Genomic DNA, 22,521 nt, shown 5'->3' with positions numbered 1-22,521 from the left:
AGAAACTTAGACCCGAACCAGAATATCTTCCACCTGCTGTGGTTGACTGTGACCTCTCCACAGAAGAGTTGTTTTTGGTTTTTTTTTTTTAAGATTTTATTTATTTATTTGACAGTGAGAAACACAGCGAGAGAGGGAACACAAGCAGGGGGAGTGGGAGAGGGAGAAGCAGGCTTCCCGCAGAGCAGGGAGCCCGATGCGGGGCTCGATCCCAAGACCCTGGGACCATGACCTGAGCCGAAGACAGATGCTTAACGACTGAGCCACCCAGGCGCCCCTCCACAGAAGAGTTCTAAATGGGCCTACATGGAGAGGTCCTGTGTCCTGCATTGAGCCACAGATCAGGGAAGATTCCCAGAGCTGGCACAGCAAGACTTCAAGGCCTGGACAGCACAGACCACTGAGTCAGACTACCTGCCTTGCATTGCAGTTGAAGCGGTGTCCCTGGAGCTGATGTAGTCAGAGGCATGAAAAGAAGCAGCAAACCTGGGATTCCATGTTCCTCTAGTTCTGGGGGCACATCTCCCTCCAGGTAACTGTGAGACCCCTGAATCTGAGGCAGCCTCTGAGAGAATCAGAGAGGCATGAACTACCTGTGTCTGTGCCCCACGTTTATCCTATGCACTGCTGGCTAGCTGGTTCTGGAGGAAACCAAATGAAAGCAGTCTTGCTCTGAAGATCCCACCCATCCTTTGTGAGTTGGTGGTGGAAGAACAGCATATTGGGTGTGGTTGTGAAAAAGCTCATCCTTGGGGCGCCTGGGTGGCTCAGTTGGTTAAGCGACTGCCTTTGGCTCGGGTCATGATCCTGGAGTTCCTGGATCGAGTCCCGCATCGGGCTCCCTGCTCAGCAGGGAGTCTGCTTCTCCCTCGGACCCTCCCCCCTCTCATGTGCTCTCTCTCATTCTCTCTCTCTCAAATAAATAAATAAAATCTTAAAAAAAAAAAAAAAAAAAGCTCGTCCTTTTTGGTGTCCTCTTTCTTGCATAAACCAAGCTTCTTTTCTGCCCACTTGTCAGTTCTTCCCTCCCTCTCTTTCCTCCATCCTTCTCACATATTTAACGAGTCCTAACTAGGTGCCAAGCTCTGTGCTGGAGATACAGAGATGAATAAGGCACAGTGCTCTACCCTCAGGGAATTCACAGGATTCTGGAAGAAATAGGGAAGTAAACAAATAGTCTTAATTAAAAAAAAAAAGTCATAATATACTTGAAAAAATGCTATCATATAGGAGGTCTCTCTGAGGCCCTGGAGGCTCAGGGAGTGGGCCATGACACACTAGCAGATGTTTAGTAGCCAGCTGGTGGGAGGAGCCCTCCTGATTGGCAGGCAGCGTTTGCTGATTTCTAAGTGTGGCAGACCTTCCCAACATGGCTGATTTCAAGCTACTAACCGGATGTCGCTGAACACAGAGTTGGGCAGGTCGACACACAGTTGGCTTTTTTGCTGCAGTCAGAGCCAGCTCCAGTACACAACCATGATTTCACCTTCTAAGACCCTGGGCAGAGAATCCATTCAAGTTGTGCCTGGGTTTCTGACCTACAGAACCATGAGCTCATAAATGAGTTTTGGCTGAAGCTGCCAAGTGTGTGGTAATTTGTGATGTTGCCATAGAAAATTAAACAGAGCCTGTTATACGGATGTCAAAACTAACGCTTAGAAATGGTAAGCAGTTTGACCAAGGCCATGAGCCATCTAGCAAGTGATGGAGCAGGGAGGGAAAATGACATGTGTCAGACTCAAAAGCCTGGAAACTTACTCCCGTGTTCTATGACTTCCCATAGAAAATCAGGTCACATAGCCATGAAGGGCCAGAGTCATGGGGGGTACGATTCCTCTGTTTGTTTATTCATTCATTCATTCATTCATTTTTAAGGGCCAGAAAAAAAATGTGCATTATTATTAAAAATGAAATTCTGAGCCAGAAGAAAATCAGATGTTGAGGGTGGCTTTGGACTTTGAAGTGGTGCCCCAGGAGTTACCTTGATATTTATTTCAGAGGATAATGCTATGGAGTAAAAGAAATTTCATATGGGACTCTACTCATTAAATATTTGATTTTGGCTAGAGCATCCATTTCTACTTTTCTCCTCCAGCCTGACCAGATGTGCTCAGAAAATCTGGTTTCCCCCGAATATGTACATCTGTCAAAATTCCTGTCAATTTTCGCACAACTGCCAAGGAAGTGAACAAAGAGAGTTAGCCATTAACTTCAAAGAACTTTGTTGGAGAGGAATAAAGATATTTAAGGTCTATTTTGTGAACTAATTGCATTTGCATATTTATGGGATTTACTGATATAGCAGTAATTAAAAACTATTTAGTAGTCTTAAAGGACACATAACTCAGTCGCTGTTTGCATAATAAACACTTCCTTATTATGTTTGCATAATAAACCCTCTCCCCCGCCTTCTTCTAAAAGACACTGGTCCAGCTAAGAGGTGTCATATCTTACTTGGAAATGATGGAGAAACCAAGTACAAGGGCTCATGGGAATGTGGAGAGGGGGGCTACTGAAAGAAATACATCTCTAGGTACTTAATTGTAGGCCCGACCTAAACCGTTTTCGGGAAACAGCAGATTCAAACTTCAGATTAATAAGTCTTTCTTTTCCCAGCTGATATTTAAGAAGCCTGAATGCTGAGCTCCTGACAATTCCATTTTTTTAATTTATTTTAATACACTGATCTGCTTGAAGGACCTGAATGGGGTTCATCTCACATTCATCCTTCCTAAAGAGCTGTCTGAGAGTGGGGTAGTGGGGGTGAGATCCTTGAGTAATGGATTATAAGAAACAATGTGAATTAAAAAGTACTGTATTAAGGAGAACAGACAGTTTTCATGAAAAATTAAAGGTTGAACAGGGAAGAGATACCAAATCTAAAGGCACTGAGTAAACAAACTACATCCAGACAGGACAGTAAGGTAGGAAAAAGAAATATCTGAGCCATCTGGTGATGCAGAGCAGGGCGATCAAGAAAGATCAGGAAGCATCTGTATATAAACTCTTTTTTTTTTTTTTTTTTTTTTTTTTTAAAGATTTATTTATTTATTTGAGAGAGAGAGAATGAGAGACAGAGAGCATGAGAGGGAGGAGGGTCAGAGGGAGAAGCAGACTCCCTGCCGAGCAGGGAGCCCGATGCGGGACTCGATCCCGGGACTCCAGGACCATGACCTGAGCCGAAGGCAGTCGCTTAACCAACTGAGCCACCCAGGCGCCCCTATATATAAACTCTTTTGAAGACCAGTCACTCACACAAAACCTTTCCCATCTTGGCAGAATTCATCGGCCAGTAAAGAGCTGTAATGGGCAGGATCACCAGACTGTTGTTAAATTAGCTAATGAAGGTCGTAATGTACCTGTATTACACATCATTAGCAATGGCCTTCCAGTAACAGATGGGTATATGAGGAAGTGAGAAGAAAAGGGAGGGGAAGCATGTCCCAGAAGGTTTGACTTAGAGCCATGGCTTACTGAAATGCGTGGCAAGAATATAATGTCGATCATCATCTCGATTAAACCTTTGCATAAAGGCAAGCTTCCGCGTTGCCTTCCCATAAAAAGTGCAGTGCACATGGATATGCTGCCTGTAGCTTGCCTTTCTCCCGATGGACACGCCTGGGACCTTGGTGGCCACATCAATCCTTGGTGATCTTCTCTCTTAATAAAGTCCCATTTATCTGGCCACCCTCTCTAAAGGATATTTCTCAAACTTTTCATAACTTTGTATCAAATTTCCTCTACCAGATTACATTTTTTTCTGAAATATTTTCAAATACACAGCAAGACTGGAAGAACAGTAGAATGAAGCCCCCCCCCCCCACCAATTGAGAATAAACCAACATGATGCTCTGTCACCTGTGAGTACTTAGTGTGTGATTCTTACAAACAAGAACCTCACATGATCTCAATTCCATCAAAATCAGGGAATTAGCACTGCTACATCATTACCATCTAATCTACAGGCCCCAGTTTGAGTCTTATGAATTCTCCCCAAGATGTTCTTTGTAACAACAGGATCCAAGCCAGAATCACACGTTGCACTGAGTCGTCATGTCTCTTTAATCTGCTTTTGTGTGATACAGTTTCTCAGTCTTTCCTTAGCTTTCATAACCTTGACACTCTTGAAGATGATATGCCTATTTTGTAGAATGTCCCACGGTACGAGGTTATCTGGTGTTTCCTCCTGGATAGATTCAAGTTTTGAATTTTTTGCAGGATGATAGCAGAAATGCAGCTGTCTCTTCTCAGTTTCTTCTATCTCATGGCACACAACTCCCATGATTGGTAATGTTAATTTTCATTGTTTGATTAAGGTGTTGTCTGCCAGATTTTCTCCATGGAAAGTTGTGTGTGTGTGTTTTTTAATCATTGTGATTAATGAGTATCTTGTGTAAGTGTCCTGTTTTTCATCAAACTTTCACCAACTAGTTTTTATCAGACATTGATGTTTCTTGAGTGAATAATTACTATGAAGATTCTAGCATTCCTTCTACATTTATTAGTTGGCATTCTTTTTTTTTTTTTTAAAGATTTTGAGAGAGAGAGCAGGGGAGGGGGCAGGGTCCGAGGGAGAAGCAGACTCCCTGCTGAGCAGGGAGCCCGATGCGGGACTCAATTCTGGGACTCCGGGATCATGACCTGAGCCGAAGGCAGTCGCTTAACCAACTGAGCCACCCAGGCGCCCTTATTAGTTGGCATTCTAACTTAAGGAAAAGCCTTCTCTTCTTTTCATTCATTTGTTTAAATCAGCATGGACTTGTGTCTTAGTATTTTATTTAGTGGGTTATAATTCTTCACCATCATTATTGATTCTGATGCTGGAATTGTCCCAGATTTGGCAAGTGGGAGACCCTTCAGGCTGATTATGTCCTTTGACCATGTCCCTATTATTCACTTTAGCACTTCTTTACTTTGTGATGCAACGAGATGTTCTAGGCTCTTCTTACACTTCTCCTGTCCATCCCTGAAATCGGTCATTTCTCCATTTCTTCCTTTTAGGTAGGCATGTTATTTAGAAACTAAGCTCTGGGTATTGGGTATACTCATTGCTACTGGGGTGTCCCTCCCCCCAGACCCACTGGTGGACAGACCTAGGGATGTATGTTTGTAAGGACATGTGCACACACATTTACATCTGTGTTTATTTCCATTCTTAGCAACGTGTATTGAGAACCATGAGTTCATACTGATACCTACAAAACCAACTCAACACCACAGGGCTTGTCCTAGTTTTCTCCATTTCCGTATTTGTAACTCCTGTCACCAACAGTAGGACACCAATCAGGCTACATTTTATAGGTAGATGAAAATTAAGACGAGAGCTTCATAGATTTTAAACAAAGGGGCTGAATAATTAGGAGAAGAGGGATCAGGTATGTACTTTTCCCCATCAGTTTGCTCTGTGAAACACATCTCAATCCTGTGCCTCTACAGTAAAAAGCAGACAGACGCTGGAAATGGTATGGAATTTAGTTTTCGTTTCTAGAGCATCTAGGGGTCTACCAATGGCAGATAGAGTTATATAGAATCATGCCTCTTTTTCCTTAATAGTGAAGAGTGGATGGGTACTTGATCAAAAGGTGAAAGAAAAATCTTATCGAATGATGTTAAACTTTAGTAACTCTCATCTTCAATAAGCCTGGAAGCATCCTCTCATACGTAGTTACTTTCTGAATTGTACGCAGTGACAATTGAAGAAGCACTCCCATTTATCAAAAATCAATGTTTCTTTTAATTAAAGGGGCTTAGGAAAAACAAAAAGCACTTTTCCCACTGTATTGTTAGCAGTCGTTCTTCATCAGACAATACCAGGTTTCCATTAGCTCTGTGTAATTCCAGAGTCCAATAGCCACTGTCAAATGCTGAAGATGTAGCTGCATAAGTCTGATTTAGAACAGCTATTTAGATCTCAATTATTAATGAAATTAGTGTCCTGAATGTCAGCAAGAGCACTGCCTTAGGTAAAGACTGTAAAGGAAATCATATTAGTGTGGAATTTCCTCTCCTTAGGGGCTCCTCTTAGATTACATTATTCACTTAGCTATCTCCTGTCAGGGAAATTGAAATGTTGGCCATGATCTGATCCTGGGGCAGAACCAAATGGAGAAGTTAAGGGGTATCGCAGTGGTATCGATTCCAAAACATTTATGTGGTGCTGGCATTGCCTTCGGTCCTGTTTAGTGTTTACAAATAGCACCAGCAAGGACAGCATACACTGGCCAAGAGAGAAGAATGGAGTGAAGAGGAGCCCCTTTAGGAAAAACTGAGTGGCAGTCCATCCGATAGGCAAGCTTGCATATCCTCCCTTGGGCCGTGCCTGGGGACACGGGCAGGTGCCATGGTTCCTCTGTGGCCCTTCGTCCTGGTGGCTGCCTCAGGTGGGTCCTTTCATTGATTTTATTTTAGGCATTGAATGTTAACTCTTAGAAGCTAGAGACAATATTTTTCTACCTTGTGCTGTATAAGTCCTTACAAGTGTTCGTTTTTATTTATCCTCTGTAAAACGCCAGTCCTGCAAAGCTACGTGGAGCCCAGTGATTTGTTCTGTCTTTGCTCCTACAATTACAGAAACATATATACAAGCAGAGTCACACAGTGGGGCTTTTTACACACAGCTGAAAATATGCTCGGAAATGTTCTAGTTGTTTGCTAAATCTCTGCTTCTCTAGAAATCAAGCTCTCTTTGTGGCGCTTTACACTGATAGTTTGGGGCATTCTTTTTTAGATTTGCTTTTATGTCTGAATAACAGATTTTTAGTATCCAAAATAGTCTTGGCTTCGTTATAAGCTTTCAGTAGCCCAGAGAAAGAGTCTCTTGGATACAGCATGGCTATGGACACCTGGATATCATTTCAGTATCGGGGGTTTCCCCCCGCCGTACAAAGTTTGTACAGACAATGAATATATCTCTAGAGACACGTACTAGAAACTTGCATGTTTTGAGTGTACAATTCCCCTTAAAATACTTTAAAAATTAATATATTTTTCTGAATTTCTAGAACTGAACTATTGTGGTACGAGTATTAACTCCACTGAATTGGGCCATTTGCCTTAGGATCCAATGGATTCTTAAAACACACACACAGATCAAGAATATATGTTTATGCTGGTGTTCCCCCCCCAACACCCCACTTTCTTGAGGGGTCTCCTTGAGCTCATATCTGGGAGTTTCCATGTTTTAAAGTGTAACTGGAAGTGGAATGAGTCAATTACAGAGATGAGGAAGGAATTTGGTAGCCCAGCAGCTGGAAATGATTTTTTATTGGGTGGAGAAGAAAAATAACCACTTATCATTAAAGTAGGAAAATCCTGAACGTTGAACTTAAAGGATAAAAGCATATCTTAATTATAAAAATGAAAACAGGAAATTTCATTAAATGCCAAATGGCTTTCTTAGCAGAAAATAATTGTGAACATTAAGCTAAGTAAGATAAAATAGAGAAATAAAGGTAAGGAAAAGGAAGAAATTCTTCTTAATGATGTCTCTTTCTAATGTTTTGTATTATGCTTGATTTTTGTTCTAAATGTGACAGAAGGTGTGTTTTAATGGTGCCTAGCAATCAGTGCTTGACCATAAATCATACTGGGGACATGTGTTGCAGAAAAATCTGCCCTCTGGAATTTTTGCTGGGTTAATATCAAGATGATTTGTAAATACAAGAGCACTAAGCCAACCACCAGTTCAAGGCCGCTGCTTGAAGGTAGTGTCCTGGGCAAGAGGCCTAGATTAGGAGACCTGTTTAGTTCCTCCTGCACTACTCACCAGCCATGTGACCTTGAACAAGCCAATTAATCTCTCAGAGATTCAGTTTTCCTGTACGTTAAATGTTTATTTTGCATATCGTGAAGATCAAATAAGATAGCATTGTGAAACTGTAAGGTGCAATGCAAATATAAGATATTTATGACCTGCAAACATACATATACAGAAAATAACAATGGGCTGTCTTTGCCCAGTGATGTACACCATGTAACACATCAGTCTTCTTTTGAAGGGCTACTCACTGCTGTCCCTAATAGTCTCAGGCAGCCAGGTCAGTGGAATGTCATGATTAAGAGCTTGGGCTTTGGATCCAGATCAGTCAATTGTGTTTAAATTCCAGCCTCTTCATTGGTAAGCTGTAGGACTTTGGGTGGTCCTAACCTCACTAAGCCTCTAGTCCCTCACCCGTAGTAAAGGGACTGCTCATGGGGCTGGAGAGTACCCGTCTCGTAAGGCTATTGTAAAAAACCAAATGAGATAATTCACATAAAATGCTCGTAGCCCAGTGCCTGACACACAGGGAATTCAATAGACCACACACCTAAGTCTCAATCTCCTTGTAGCTTCTCAGATATATGTATAACTCTTACAATCCTAAAGATGACATACTCACTAAAGCGAGAACAGCTCTTTTCATCAGAGTGCCCAGAACTCTTTAAGATAGAATTCGTTAAAGCAAGGGAAACAAAGGAATAATTCTATTGTATTCTTATCTTTTTTTTTTTTTAATCTCTCTTCACCTAAGAGTGCTTCTTAGCTCAGTCCCTGACACATTCAACTTTCCAGAAATCTTACAAGTGAATTATTTGGAGCCAATTATTAACATCCATAGAGGCAGCGCTAACGAGGAATCTTCCCTGGGTCTGTGGATAGCTTCCATCAGTGTCTGTTAAAACATCACTGAACTGTGAGGCATTTAGGGCTTGTGTGAATGTCACATTAGCTTTCAAGGGGCATAATTTACTGTTAATTAATGGTCACTTAAATCCTTAATCTCTCTCCTGTAATTGATCTTTCTCCTCAGGCAAATTTGCATTCATAGTAGAAATGTAATTTATTATTTCTTCCCATTTTAAGCAAAGAACGCTTTACCCTTATGGTTTATTTAAGCATACTTCCATTTCCTTATTTTTCCTATCGTTGCTTGTTTCTCTCTTGTTCCTAGTTCTAGATTCCAGAACTTTCTCTTTTTACCCAAAGGCTTTGATATGTTCTGGAAAATATGTTTATCCATAGGGGACGTATGGATTGTTTCCTAGAAAAGATAGCAGAAGGGAATTTGAGTCTTTATGAGCAGAGGGTATAGAGAAAACACATTCATCTCCCAGAATTATGTTTTAACTCCGTCTCAGATAGTTTCCTGTATTGAAACATGCACATTTCAGTGTTTCCCCAACTGGGACTTGAATTGGGAGCTCCCAAGCGAGGTGAAAGTGAAGTTGCCCAGAGCGAAGTTCACAGGAAAAGCACCAGACCAGCTTTGCTTCGTGCTCCTTATTTCTCTCCCCTGGGGTACACCAGCAAGAAACGATCTCAGGAAGAGAGATTCACAGCACATTTTTTTGACGATCACGGTTCCCAAAGACACTAAAAATGATGCCTGCTGCAAGCCACCTACCTTGGTCCTGCATGCCTGAAGAGCGGATGCCATTTTAGGCATCTTCTTGGGTGAATCGTTAGTTAGGGAGTTAAAATGCTCATTAGCTTCGCAGCTCTGGTGGTAATGAAAGTGAATATTCCACTCCCACAATGAGTCTGCAATTGCACCTCCAGCATCGTTGTTAGCATTTTGGTCACACTGACACTGACAAATCATAGAAATTGCAGCCTGTGGCGGCAGGTGACACGACATCATTCATAAAGAAATGGGTATAAACAGATCTGTCGCACAGGGAGAAGATATCTCATTTACAGTTTCCTGCTGGAACCCGCATACCTTCAGCCGCTCATCAAAGTAACCATCAAAACCACTGACAGGTGAGGTGAATTCACGCACAGGACACTACAGATAGATTTCACTCACGCACTATGGCAGGAGGTGTGCAATTTGCTTCAGTCCAATGACTTAGTGAAGCTTTGAATCCCCCAGGAGCTGGCAAAGCTTGTGAGCAAAATATCTTTTTGCAATTCAGAGGAAACCCTCACATATTTGTCAGTTCCGATTGTTGGTGCTCATTTCTCTTGCTTCTTTTCCCCTGGCCTCCCCCACCGCAACACCAATCACCGCTCCTCTACAAATCAGGATTCCCAGGCCATAAAGAATGGTTCTTCTCTGGAACCAGAAAGAATTTTCCCAAAACGAAGATCTCATTTTCTGACAAATGTGTTTTATTTAAAGACAGTTGAGTGAGAAAAGAGATTTTTTTTTTTTTTGAGGAGAAAAGTATGAACTGGAATTTTATTGATCCCATTATTTAGGAATCCACACAGATCTTTGGGTTCACTGGTTTGTCCATGTTTCTGCTTGGATTTCCAATTTAACTATTGAATTACAAATGGAAAAAATCAAAAGAAAAATCCAAGGAAGAGATCACTTTTGGCTAAGTGTATAGGAAGGTTTTTTTCTGTGTATTAGGAGGGGGTGATACAGGAATAAAAGGTTCTGTCTCTAAGATTCATGATTGCTGTGAAAACAGAATTGTAGGTGCAGTTTGGATCCTTGGAGATCGGATTGATTTATTTATTGTCACAATGAGCTGTCTCTATTGGGCAATCAGGTCATCAGCTTACTTTAAATAAGCATCTGCCAAAAAGCCCACCAGCTGGCTGGGAACTTCAGCAGTTTGGAGTAAGCTGAAAACCGTATTCTGCTAGGAGCCACCAAGTCTTGAACAGTCTGAGATCTCAAGATGCTAAGCTCCTCTTATTTTCATCCTCACGATGACAGTTGTGTTTTTCAGAAATCCTAGCCATAGATATGCCTCATCCCAGGAATCCTGCTCTGTATCGTCTCACCAAGCAGCTACTCCAGAAATATCACAAGGCAGTGAGGCCAGTTCACGACTGGACTGAGGCCACCACCGTGTATCTGGATGTGTTTGTCCACGCCATATTGGGTGTGGTAAGGACCGTCTTACCCTTTCCGATTCCTGTTACCCTTTTGTAAAACTATCTGTTTTATAAAAAAAAAAAAAACAACAAAAACAAAAGCCTGCTGTTTATGCAGCAGCCTAGTTGAGCTGGTGGGGAAGTTGTACTAGACTCGTGTTAGCAGTGAGCATGAGGTAAAACATTTATTAGGCAAATCATGCTTTCTAGTCCCCGACTTGCAATGTGAGAGGCAGATCATCTAGAAATAGGAGTTTTATGGAATTAAGACATTTTAAAAATTGTGGTCATAGACCACTTTACATATTTTATGAGTTTGCTGAAACCAAAAAATGGTAATAGGTATTTTTTCTTTTCCTTTGGCTCACATTTCTTAGGGCTGGTAGTCAATTTAAGAAAAACATCTACCACTTATTGCCTGAAATTGAGAAAAAGAGCAAAAAGGGTCCTGGTGCTTGAGTTTATACAAGGTGTTTGCTAAGGGTGGTGAGGGAAGATTTGCTTATAAAACTATCTTCTATATCTAGAAAGTGGGTTGTTGTGGAAATTAAATGAGAGAATTCATGGAAAGCAGTTAGCAGAGATCTTAGTATGCCCTCCATAAATGATGGCTTATCCCTCCTTCCTCTTTCTCCTTTTTTCTTAATCACTAATCACAATTCAGTATCAATAGGTCCCAGATTTATTTTGATTTTTCTTTTTTTTTTTAAAGATTTTATTTATTTATTTGAGAGAGAGAATGAGATAGAGAGAGAGCATGAGACAGGGGAGGGTCAGAGGGAGAAGCAGACTCCCTGCCGAGCAGGGAGCCCGACGCGGGACTCGATCCTGGGACTCCAGGATCATGACCTGAGCCGAAGGCAGTCGCTTAACCAACTGAGCCACCCAGGCGCCCTATTTTGATTTTTCTTAAGAACAGACTTTACTTAACTTGTTTGTTAATGTAGTTTAATATTTTTTTCAATTTACTTCTCAAAACTTTTTTTTTCTAACTGAGGTATAACATACATATGTTGAAATACGCAGATCTTAAGTATACAGTCTGATGAGATTTGATAACTGGGTGCACCCATAGAATCCACACCCCTATCAATATAACAAATATTTCCATCACCCCAGGAAGACCCCTTATTGACTTCTCAGCCAATCCCATCCCTCCATCCACAGAGACAAACATTGTTCCGATTGCTTTCATCATAGATTATTTTTGCCATTTCTAGAATTTCATATGAATGACATTTTATTGTGTGCCCTCTACTGTGTCTGGATTTTTCATTCAGCATCATGTTTTTGAGGTTCACTCATGTTGTGTTTATCAGTAGTTTTTCTTTTTTATTGATGAGTAGTATTTGGTTATGGTTATACCATGCTGTGTTTTTCCATTCTTTTTTTTTAGGGAGCGGGCACAAGAGCAAGCAGGCGGGGGGTTGGGGACGGGTGGAGGGGCAGAGGGAGAGGGAGAGAGAGAATCTTAAGCAGGCTGCACGCCCAGCGCAGAGCTGGACATGGGGCTCAGTCTCACAACCCTGAGATCATGACCTGAGCTGGAATTAAGAGTCGGACATTTAACCCACTGAGCCACCCAGGTGCCCCTCTTTATCCATTCTTATGTTGATAAGCATTTGGGTTGTTTGCAGTGTTGGGACATTCTTAATAAAGCTGCTATGAACATTCCTAAACAAGACTTTTTATGTACATGTTTTTATTTCTCTTAGGTAAAACCTAGAATTGGAATAACTGCTTCAGACAGGTGTACCCTTATTAAGAAACTGCCAGACTGATTTACAAAGTGGTTGTATATTTTACACTCCCACGAGTCAGCTATGAGAGTTTCCATTGCTCCACATCCTCATCAGTATTTGGTGTTATTAGTCTTCTTAATTTTAGCCGTTCTGTTGAGGGTGTAATGGTATTTCATTGAGGTTTTACTTTAAATTTCTCTGATGGCTAGTGACCAGGAATTCTTTTTCATGTGCTTATTGGCTACTTACATATCTTTCTTTGTGAAGTACCTTTTTAAGTCTTTTCCTTTTTTTTTTTTTTTTTTTTTTTTTTACTGGGTTGTTGGTCTTTTTATTATAGACTTACAGGCATTGTTTATGTATTGGCATATTTTTACATTGCAAATGTTTATTACCAATCTCTGCCTTGTCTACTAATCCTCTTAATGGGTCTTATGATAAACAAAGATTTTAAAATTTAACGAAGTCCATTGTAAATCAATTCTTTAGTTGTGGTTAGTGCTTTCTGGGTACTAAGACACCTTCGATACTCCAGGTTCACAGAAGTATTTTCTGCCAGAAGATTTATAGCTTTTACCTCCTTAGATTTAGCCCTATGATCTATTAAAAATTAATCTTTGTGATGGTGTGGGGTATGGGTCAGTTTTTGTTGTTTTTGTGTTTTGTTTTTTTGCATTCAAAGAGGAGTTGAAAAGGCTTTCCTTTCACCATTGAATTGCTTGGTGCCTTGGTTGAAAATTAAATTGACTGATAAATGTTGGGCTATTTCTCTTGAAATCAGGCAGTGTAAGTCCTTTGCATTTCTACATAAATTTTATAATCAGCTTGTCAGTTTCTATTTTTGAAAAAAAACTGCTGGGAGTTTGTTTAGAATGGTATGGGATCTGCAGAGTAATTTAGGGGAGAATTGACATCTTAATAATATTGAATATTCCAGTTCTTGAATACATGATGTCTCTCCATTTATTTGGGTCTCCAGCAGTGTTTTATAATTTTCAGTGTAGAAGCTTTACACATATTTCTATTAAATGTATCCCAAAGTATTTTTGATGCTGCTATAAATATTACTTGAAATTTTTTATCTTCTATTTATTTGTTATTATAGAGAAATATTAATTCTGCTTGTTGACTTTGTATACTGTGGTCTTGTTAAATTCACTTATTAATTTTAGCAGGTTTTTTTGTAGGTGAATATTGTCTACACATACAATCATGGCATCTGCAGATAGTTTTACTTCTTCCTTTCTAATCTGTTTATACTCTTTATTTTTTCATTGTCATGTTGCATTGCCTCTGACCCCTCCGACAATTTAACAGAAATGGTAAGAGCAGACATCCTTGGGTATTCCCATTCTTAGGGGAAAATTTTTCACTATTAGGTATGATCTCAGGTATAGCTTTTTTTTTTTTTTTTTAAGATTTCATTTATTTATTTAACAGAGAGACACAGCGAGAGAAGGAACACAAGCTGGGGGAGTGGGAGAGGGAGAAGCAGGCTCCCTGCGGAGCAGGGAGCCCGATGCGGGGCTCGATTCCAGGACCCTGGGATCATGACCTGAGACGAAGGCAGACGCTTAATGACTGAGCCACCCAGGCGCCCCCAGCTATAGCTTTTTTATCAGTGTTCTTTATCAGATTGAGGAAGTTCCTTCCTATTTCTTGTACACTGAGAGTTTTGTTTTGTTTTTTTAAATCATGAATGTATATTGAATTACATCTAATGTTTTTCTCCATCTATTTGGGTGATCAGATAATTTTTCTGTTTTATGCAGTTAATAGGGTAAAGTACTTTGATTGATTTTCAAATGCTAAAACGTCCTTGCATTCCTAGGATAAACCCCTTAATCTCAATATATTATCCTTTTTTATATATTTCTGGATTTACATACCTACTTAATATAGATTGCATCTATGTTAATGAAGAGTATTGGGCAATGGTTTTTATTTTTTATTTTTATTTTTTGTAATGTACATGTCTCGATTTGGTATCAGGGTTATGCTGGCCTTAAAAAACTGTTAAAATGTCTTCCCTCTTCAATTTTCTGAACGATTTGTGTAATATGGATATTTTTCTTTCTTAATGTTTGATAGAATTCACCAGTAAAACCATCTAGGATTGGAGTTCTCTTGGTGAGAAATTATTCAAATGTGAATTTAATTTCATTAACATGTTTAAGGATGTTCAAATTTTCTATTTCTTCTTGTGTTGCTTTTTTTTTATTATGTTATGTTAGTCACCATACAGTAGATCATTAATTTTTGATGTAGTGTTCCATGATTCATTGTTTGGGTATAACACCCAGTGCTCCATGCAATATGTGCCCTCCTTAATACCCATCACCAGGCTAACCCACCCCCCACCCCCTCCCCTCTAAAACCCTCAATTTGTTTCTCAGAGTCATAGTCTCTCATGGTTCATCTCCCCCTCTGATTTACCCCCCTTCATTTTTCCCTTCCTTCTAATGTCCTCCATGCTATTCCTTATGTTCCACAAATAAGTGAAACCATATGATAATTGACTTTCTCTGTTTGACTTATTTCACTTAGCATAATCTATTTATGCAAAAGTTGGGTATTCGTCCTAATAATGTTGATGCAAAAGTTGGGTATTCATCCTTTCTGATGGCTGAGTAGTATTACATTGTATATATGGACCATGTCTTCTTTATCCATTCATTTATTGAAGGGCATCTCAGCTCTTTCCACAGTTTGGCTGTTGTGGACATTTCTGCTATGAACATTGGGGTGCATATGGCCCTTCTTTTCACTACATCTGTGTCTTTGGGATAAATACCCAGTAGTGCAATTGCTGGGTCATAGGGTAGCTCTATTTTAAAATTTTTGAGGCACCTCCACACTGTTTTCCAAAGTGGCTGTACCAACTTGCATTCCCACCAACAGTGTAAGAGGGTTCCCCTTTCTCCACAACCTCTCCAATATTTGTTGTTTCTTTCCCTGTCCATTTTGGCCATTCTAACTGGTGTAAGGTGGTATCTCAGTGTGGTTTTGATTTGAATTTCCCTGATGGCTAATGATGATGAACATTTTTTCCTGTGTCTGTTAGCCATTTGTATGTTTTCTTTTGAGAAGTGTTTGTTCATGTCTTCTGCCCATTTTTTGACTTGATTATTTGTTTTTTGGGTGTCAAGTTTGGGAAGTTCTTTATAGATCTTGGATATCTTGTGTTGCTTTTAATAATTTGGGTTTTTCAAATAATTCTATCTATTAATCCAAGTTGTCAAATTTGTTTGTTTATAATATTGCTTTTGTCATCCTCCTGTGGGTAATTTGTGTTTTCTCTTATTTTCCCTTGACCAATATTGTGAAAGTTTTATCAGTTTTACTAATTTTTTTCAAAGAACCAAATATCACTTTGAATTTTATCTGTTGTTTATTTCTGATATCTGCTCTTATCTTTACTTAATTTCTTTTTTTTAATTGTTTTCCTTTACCTACTTTCTTAAAGTGGAAGCTAAGATTATTGATTTTAAATCTTTCTAATTTTAGCATTTATATTGTAAATTTCCCTTTAAGCACTGCTTTAGCTATATCCTACAAAATTTTGAAGCATTTAAAATTGAGACATAAATTACATAAAATGAAACAACTTTGTAAAGCTGATCGCTCCACCCACCCCCAATACTTGGCAACCAGTGATCTTACCTTTCTCATTAGAGTTTTGCCTTTCCAGAAAGTATTTTACCCTTGTTTTGGCTTCTTGCATGTGGCACAGTGCCTTGGAGATCACACATGTTTTGCTCTAGAGTTGGTAGCGTTCCATTGTGCAGGTGTGTGTACTGCAATTGGTTTATCTGTTCACCCGGTGTTGGACATGTGGGTTATTTCCAGTGTGGGGAAATCATGAGTAAAGCCACTATATACAATTGCATATGTTTTCACTTCTCTTGGATAAATACTTAGATGTCGGATTGCTGAGTTGTATGATAAGCCTGTGTTTAACTTTATAAGATACTGCCAAACTGCCTCCCAAAGTGGTTGCATCATTTTGCATTCCGCCTGCAATGTATGAGAGTTTCAGTTCCTCCACATGATGGTCAGCACTTGATATTGTCAGTGTTTCTAAATCATAACCATTCTGGTAGATTTGTGGTGATAGCTCTCTGTAGTTTTTAACTTCCATTTCACCAAAGACTAATGACACATTTAATGTGTGTGCTAATTTGCCAATTGATATCTTTTTTGGTAAAGTGCTCAAATCTTTTACCCATTTAAAAAATAGTGTTGTTTATTATCTTATCGAGTTGCAGGAGTTCTTTATATATTTTGGGTCTATTTCTGGACTCTATTCTACCTAACTGATCAGTGTTTCCCCTGACACCAGCATACTGTCTTAATTACTGCAGCATTACAGAAGTCTGGAAATTAGTGTATGTCTTCCAAACTTCTTCTGTTTCAAAATCATTTTGACTCTTCTAGGTCCTTTGCATTTCCATATAAACTTTAGAATCAATTTCTATTTTTAAAAAAGTGCTAGAATTTTTATTGGGATTACATTAAATCTATAGATCAATTTGAAAAGAATCAACATTTTAATAATAGCTTTATAATCCATGAGTGCATCTTAGCTCTCCATGTATTTAGTTCTTTAATTTCTCCAAGTAATATTTTGTAGTTGTCAGTGTTTTACACATATTTGGTTAAATGTATCCCTAAGTATTTCACATTTTTGGTACTAAAATGAATCTCTTTGTGGTTAGCATACAAAAATATAGTTGATTTGTATGTATTGGCCTTGGATCCTGTGATCTTACCATCTCTTGTTAGTTTTATAGGCCTTTTTGTAGATTCTTTCAGATTTTCTTTCTTTTTTTTTTTTTTTAAAGATTTTATTTATTTGACAGAGAGAGAGAGAGACAGTGAGAGAGGGAACAGAAGCGGGGGGAGTGGGAGAGGGAGAAGCAGGCTTCCCGCCGAGCAGGGAGCCTAATGCGGGGCTCAATCCCAGGACCCTGGGATCATGACCTGAGCCGAAGGCAGACACTTAATGACTGAGCCACCCAGGCGCCCCTCTTTCAGATTTTCTATATAGAAGATCATGTTGTCAAACTGAGGGTTCTAGAGGGGAGGGGGGTGGGAGGATGGGTTAGCCTGGTGATGGGTATTGAGCAGGGCACATTCTGCATGGAGCACTGGGTGTTATGCACAAACAATGAATCATGGAACACTACATCTAAAACTAATGATGTAATGTATGGGGATTAACATAAGAATAAAAAAATTTAAAAAAAGAAGATCATGTTGTCTGTGAATAAAGATAGCTTTGCTTCTTTATCTCTATTCTTTCTACCTGTATTTCCTTTTACTGTCTCTTGCGTTGGCTTCAACCTCCAGTACAATGTTAAATAGAAGGGTGTACTACTCCATAAATATCAAATTCCACTGGCGTGGAATATACAAAGTTTGATAGTATGAAAATCTTCTCTAACTTTTTAAATTTTTGTTGTTCTAGTAATTTCATAGTGAGGAGTGTTAAAATCCCCAACTATAACTGTGCTTTGTCTATTTCTCTGCTCTGTTATTAGGTGAGTATACATTTAGAATTACATGTCTTCCTGATGAACAGATCCTTTTATATTATTAAATACCCCTCTTCATGTCTGGTAATATCCTTTTCTTGAAGTTTTTCTCATGGTGTATGAGAAGGTTTTCTTGCATGGTGTATGTTTTGCCATCCTTTTATATTCAGTCTCTGTGTGACAATGTATTCAAGGTCATTTCCTGGAGGCAGCATATAGTTGGGTAACTTTAATTTTGAAATAATTATAAATTTACAGGAAGTTGCAAATAAATTTACAGGGAGATTCTATGCACCCTTCACCCAATGTCTCCCGATGTTAACATCTTAGGCAAATGTAATATAGTTCCAGTTCTAGAACATTGACATTGGTTCAATCCACAGAACTTATTCAGATTTCTCCGGTTTTACATATATTCATTTGTGTGTGCGTGTGTGTATATAACTTTATCACATGTGTAGCTTTGTAACCACTTCTACCACATCAAGCTACAAAGTCATCACCACAGGGCTGCCTGATTCTACCCTTTTATAGCCACAACCCTGTCCCTGTCGCCTATCCCTAACCACTGGCAACCAATAAGTCTCTCCTCCATCTTTGCAATTGTGTTATTTTGAGAATGTTCTATAAATGCAAACAGACAGTATGTAACCTTGGAGATAGGTTTTTCCATTCGGTGTAATTCCCTTCAGGTTCACCCACATTGTGCATATCTTGAGTTCATTGAGTTTTATTGCTGAGCAGTATTCTGGGGCGTTGCTTTTTTTTAACCCGTCAATCTATGCATTTTAATTGAAGCATCTCGTCCATTTACCAATACCATCTTGCTATGTGTTTTCCAGTTGCCCCATCTGTTTTTGTTGTTGTTGTTCTCCTTCTTCTTTTCCTTTTATCCTGCCTTACTTTAAGTAAATTAAACATTTTTTTTTAATATTTGATTTTAGTTCTTCTGTTGGCTTTTTAACATCCTTCTGTATTATTTTTTAGATGTTGTTTTAGGGATTTCCATATCCATCATTCACTTCATACAGTGTACTTAGAATTAATCTTATTACCCTTCACATAAACTGTACAAATCTTACAACAGTAAAATTCCATTTCCCCGCTCCACTGTCCTTTGTACTACTTTTTCTTCAATTTTACATTTACATGCATAATACACCCCACAATACAATGTTATTATTTTAATGTAGTTTGTTAAAATAACTTAATAATTTCTCTTTATTTTTTAAATGGAGATATTTTTCTATGTTAATATCCTAATACTGTGCTTTGAATCATAGACTCTGGTTTTTTGACTGAGAATTAGGCATTGTAATTGATTAAAAAAATAATTTGAAACTAAAAGTATATAACAGGGTTTAAATTTTTTTTTTGTCTGATACAAGTTATTTTAAAGACTTATTTATTCATCTGAGAGAGAGAGGGAGAGAGAGAGAGAATGCATGCGTGCAAGCAGGGGGAGGGGCAGAAGGAGAAGGAGAGAGAATCCTCAAGCAGACTGCCTGCTGAGCACGGAGCCTGACATAGGGCTCCACCCCGAGATCATGACCTGAGCCGAAATCAAGGGCCAGCGGCTTAACCGACTGAGCCACCCAGGCGCCCCACAAATTATTTTAACATCACTTTCCTCCAGCTCAGATAAATCCCTAATCATTATTTCTTTGTAAACAGGAACACTTAAGTGATACACAAAAAATCTGTTTTTGCAAAAGTACTAGATCTAAGATCCTAGAAAATATTTAATTAAATGCCAGGAAATATCCACCCCTACTCCAAAGGCCTGGTCCTACATAAGCTTCAACAGATCTCCCTTCAATTTCCTCTGTATTTGGATATTGAACTAAAATTTTTGAGAGTTAATTTCCTGGGGCTATATCTTCACATACTTAGGGAATATTAGTCCTTGCTAGTTGTCAGTGGGTTATTATGACTGCATTGTTTATCAGACATTGTATAATGGGAATAGCATGATTTGAATAAAGACACATGATATGAGCCGTATCATGTAAAACCCCAGGACATGCATATGATCAACTTTGAGTAAGGGAATAAGACTACCTTCAGGTCTATCCTCATCCTGCCACTTTCTACTTCATATTGATTAAGATAAAGTAGAATTGCTCAGGCTTTCCTCTTGAGGACTATTTGGAGATAAATATCGAAAAGGAGCAAAGTTTCTATGTTAATATTTTCCCCTTAGAACAACTATATCAAATTGATATTTTTTTATCTCTTTCTTTCTATCCTGATAAAAGAAAATAAAACCAGTCTCCTTACAGTAGTTAAGGAGAACACCATTATTTTTTCAAAGATATGTTTTCTCCACTGGCGTGGAATATACAATTTTTTAACTAGAATACGTTAGACGGTAATACTGTCTTATTGAATTTGGCAGACTTTCCTTCAGAAATCTGGAAAAATCTCAAATTCCATCCCTCTAGTTTTATCCCTGTCTGCTGCCTTAGCCTTATCCCCTCAATACTACAATGAAACCAACCCCTTGTTGTCTCCTGCCTGTATGCTGTTTCCTCCACGGAATGTCTTTGTCTTCATTCTCCATCTGCAAAATATTACAGTCCTTCAAATCTCAGTCCCCAAAAGAGATTTCCCTCAAGTCTGCAAGCTGACAACCATGTCTCCTTTCTTTAAATCCACTGAAGTCTATATATTTCTTAACAAACAGAGTTATTTGTTAAAATGTCCCATACCCTAATTTATTAATAAGCTGCTTGAGGGAAGGGCTTGCTTACTCATGTTCATATTTCCCACAATCTGCAGTGCAGCGTATCTTAGTTCAAAGACACTGACTAGATATCTGTCAAGCAATTAATTGATTAGGATAGTCTAATATGCCTTGCAAACGTCTCTAGTACATTCAGCAGGGCTAAGCCCAAAGTTCATTGTGGAGGTAGGGCTGGTTTTGAAGGACTTGATAAAATCGTGCACAGAATGGGACAAGGGTACCCCCAGTGTGAACAGATAACTTATTGGGTGCATCTGCCAGCAACTTTTTTCTGGAGGGAGGAGCTTTCAGCCCTTCTTTCACCACGGCACCTCGCTTCCATTATAATGTTTTGCCTCCTGTTTTGTTTATATGAAAGACTACAGTCTTGTCTTAGAATTTCTGGGTATTATGAGTACCTTAGGGAAATCTGATTATAGAGGTAGTCTACTCAACAGTGAAGAGTTTCAATTTGTTTCTATTGAATTTTGTCAATTCCGAATCCCAGATACCTTTGTATTCCAGTCCATTGACTAGAGCCTCCCAGCCAGACGTTGAGGCATCTGTTTCTATAGTCTTCGGAACTGGGAAAGATAAATAAGAATGTGCGGGAATTATCTGTATATTTGCTAACCACCAATTTAGATCTAAATAGACTCCCTCTGTTAGGAAGACTAATGAATTCCAATTCTCTGAAATATCCTTTGCTTTTAACAAGCAAGATGGAAGGTATCTAAAGAAAAAAGAGAGAGAGAGAGAGATACACAGAGGGAAAAGCTGTGAATAATGCCATCAGAGAACCAATTATGTTCACCAGCTGGCATTGAAAAACTTGTTTCCTTTGACAAAAAAAAAAAAGATTTCAGTTTTAGCCTCAAACTCCTTTTTGACATTGTGTTCTTTAGGGCTGAATGACAAATCCTCCCAGAACCCCCTAATATACTAGAAAAAAATTCTTAACACTTGTTACATGTAACATGACAAAGCAATGGGCAGGAAGAGAAAAACGAGCTAAGGCATCAACATGGCAGTTAATAAGAATCAACTGGGTAAAATAATAGTCTCCCCCACCATGACTGAGTCAGTGATGCATTCACGACTTGGCGTGATAGAGATTAAAAAACAAAAAACAAAAAACAAAAAAACCGATCAGGACATTTCATAGATGTAAAAGTATATTTGTTGTGAAAGAATAGTTACAAGCTATGTTTTCCAGTAATACAAATGGCATTTTGAACCTGGTTTCCCCCCCATTTGTGGGGAACCCTCATCGATGGCAGCTAAGCCTAGAACCGAGCCCTTTGAGCTTTAGTCGGGGAGACAGACACCACATCTTACATTGTCAGTAAATCAAAGCCCCTTCAACAGCATGACAGTTCAGAGGAAGAAAATCAAATCTAACTAAAAAATGCTGGTTTTAAAAACATTATCTATTTCAGAATCTCTCAGCTGGTAAAACTTGGAAGGAAGTGGTGTCACCTCAAGGTTAATTCATGTTGTAGCATGTGTCAGAATTTCTTTCCCTTTTAAGCCTGCATAATATTACGTTGTATGTATATACCACATTTTGCTTATGTATTCATCTTTGATGGACACTTGGGTTGCTTCCACCCCTTGGCTATTGTGAATAATGGTGCTCTGAACATGGGTGTACAAATAACTGATTCTCTGCTTTCAGTTCTTTTGGATTTATACCAAAGAATG

General features: G+C 39.0%; 1 protein-coding gene across 3 annotated transcripts in view; it reads left to right on the top strand.

Moving 5' to 3' along the window:
• Window positions 1-22,521, top strand: part of HTR3B (5-hydroxytryptamine receptor 3B) — a 52,497-nt gene that overhangs the window by 12,398 nt on the left and 17,578 nt on the right. The window contains exon 3 of one of the 3 annotated variants that reach the window (XM_064577417.1): window positions 10,666-10,826. The exons of the other annotated variants lie outside the window; for them this stretch is intronic. Coding sequence (XP_064433487.1) covers window positions 10,683-10,826 — 144 coding nt within the window. The 5' untranslated portion in view covers window positions 10,666-10,682. The remainder of the gene's footprint in view (window positions 1-10,665; window positions 10,827-22,521) is intronic. 3 annotated transcript variants of the gene reach the window in all.

Source organism: Mirounga angustirostris, unplaced genomic scaffold, assembly GCF_029215605.1.
Source record: "Mirounga angustirostris isolate CCGP_5_RB_7025 unplaced genomic scaffold, mMirAng1.0.hap1 SCAF_13, whole genome shotgun sequence".
NCBI lineage: Eukaryota > Metazoa > Chordata > Mammalia > Carnivora > Phocidae > Mirounga > Mirounga angustirostris.
Note: the sequence above shows the minus strand (reverse complement) of the source record. Positions and strands in the feature narration are given on the sequence as shown.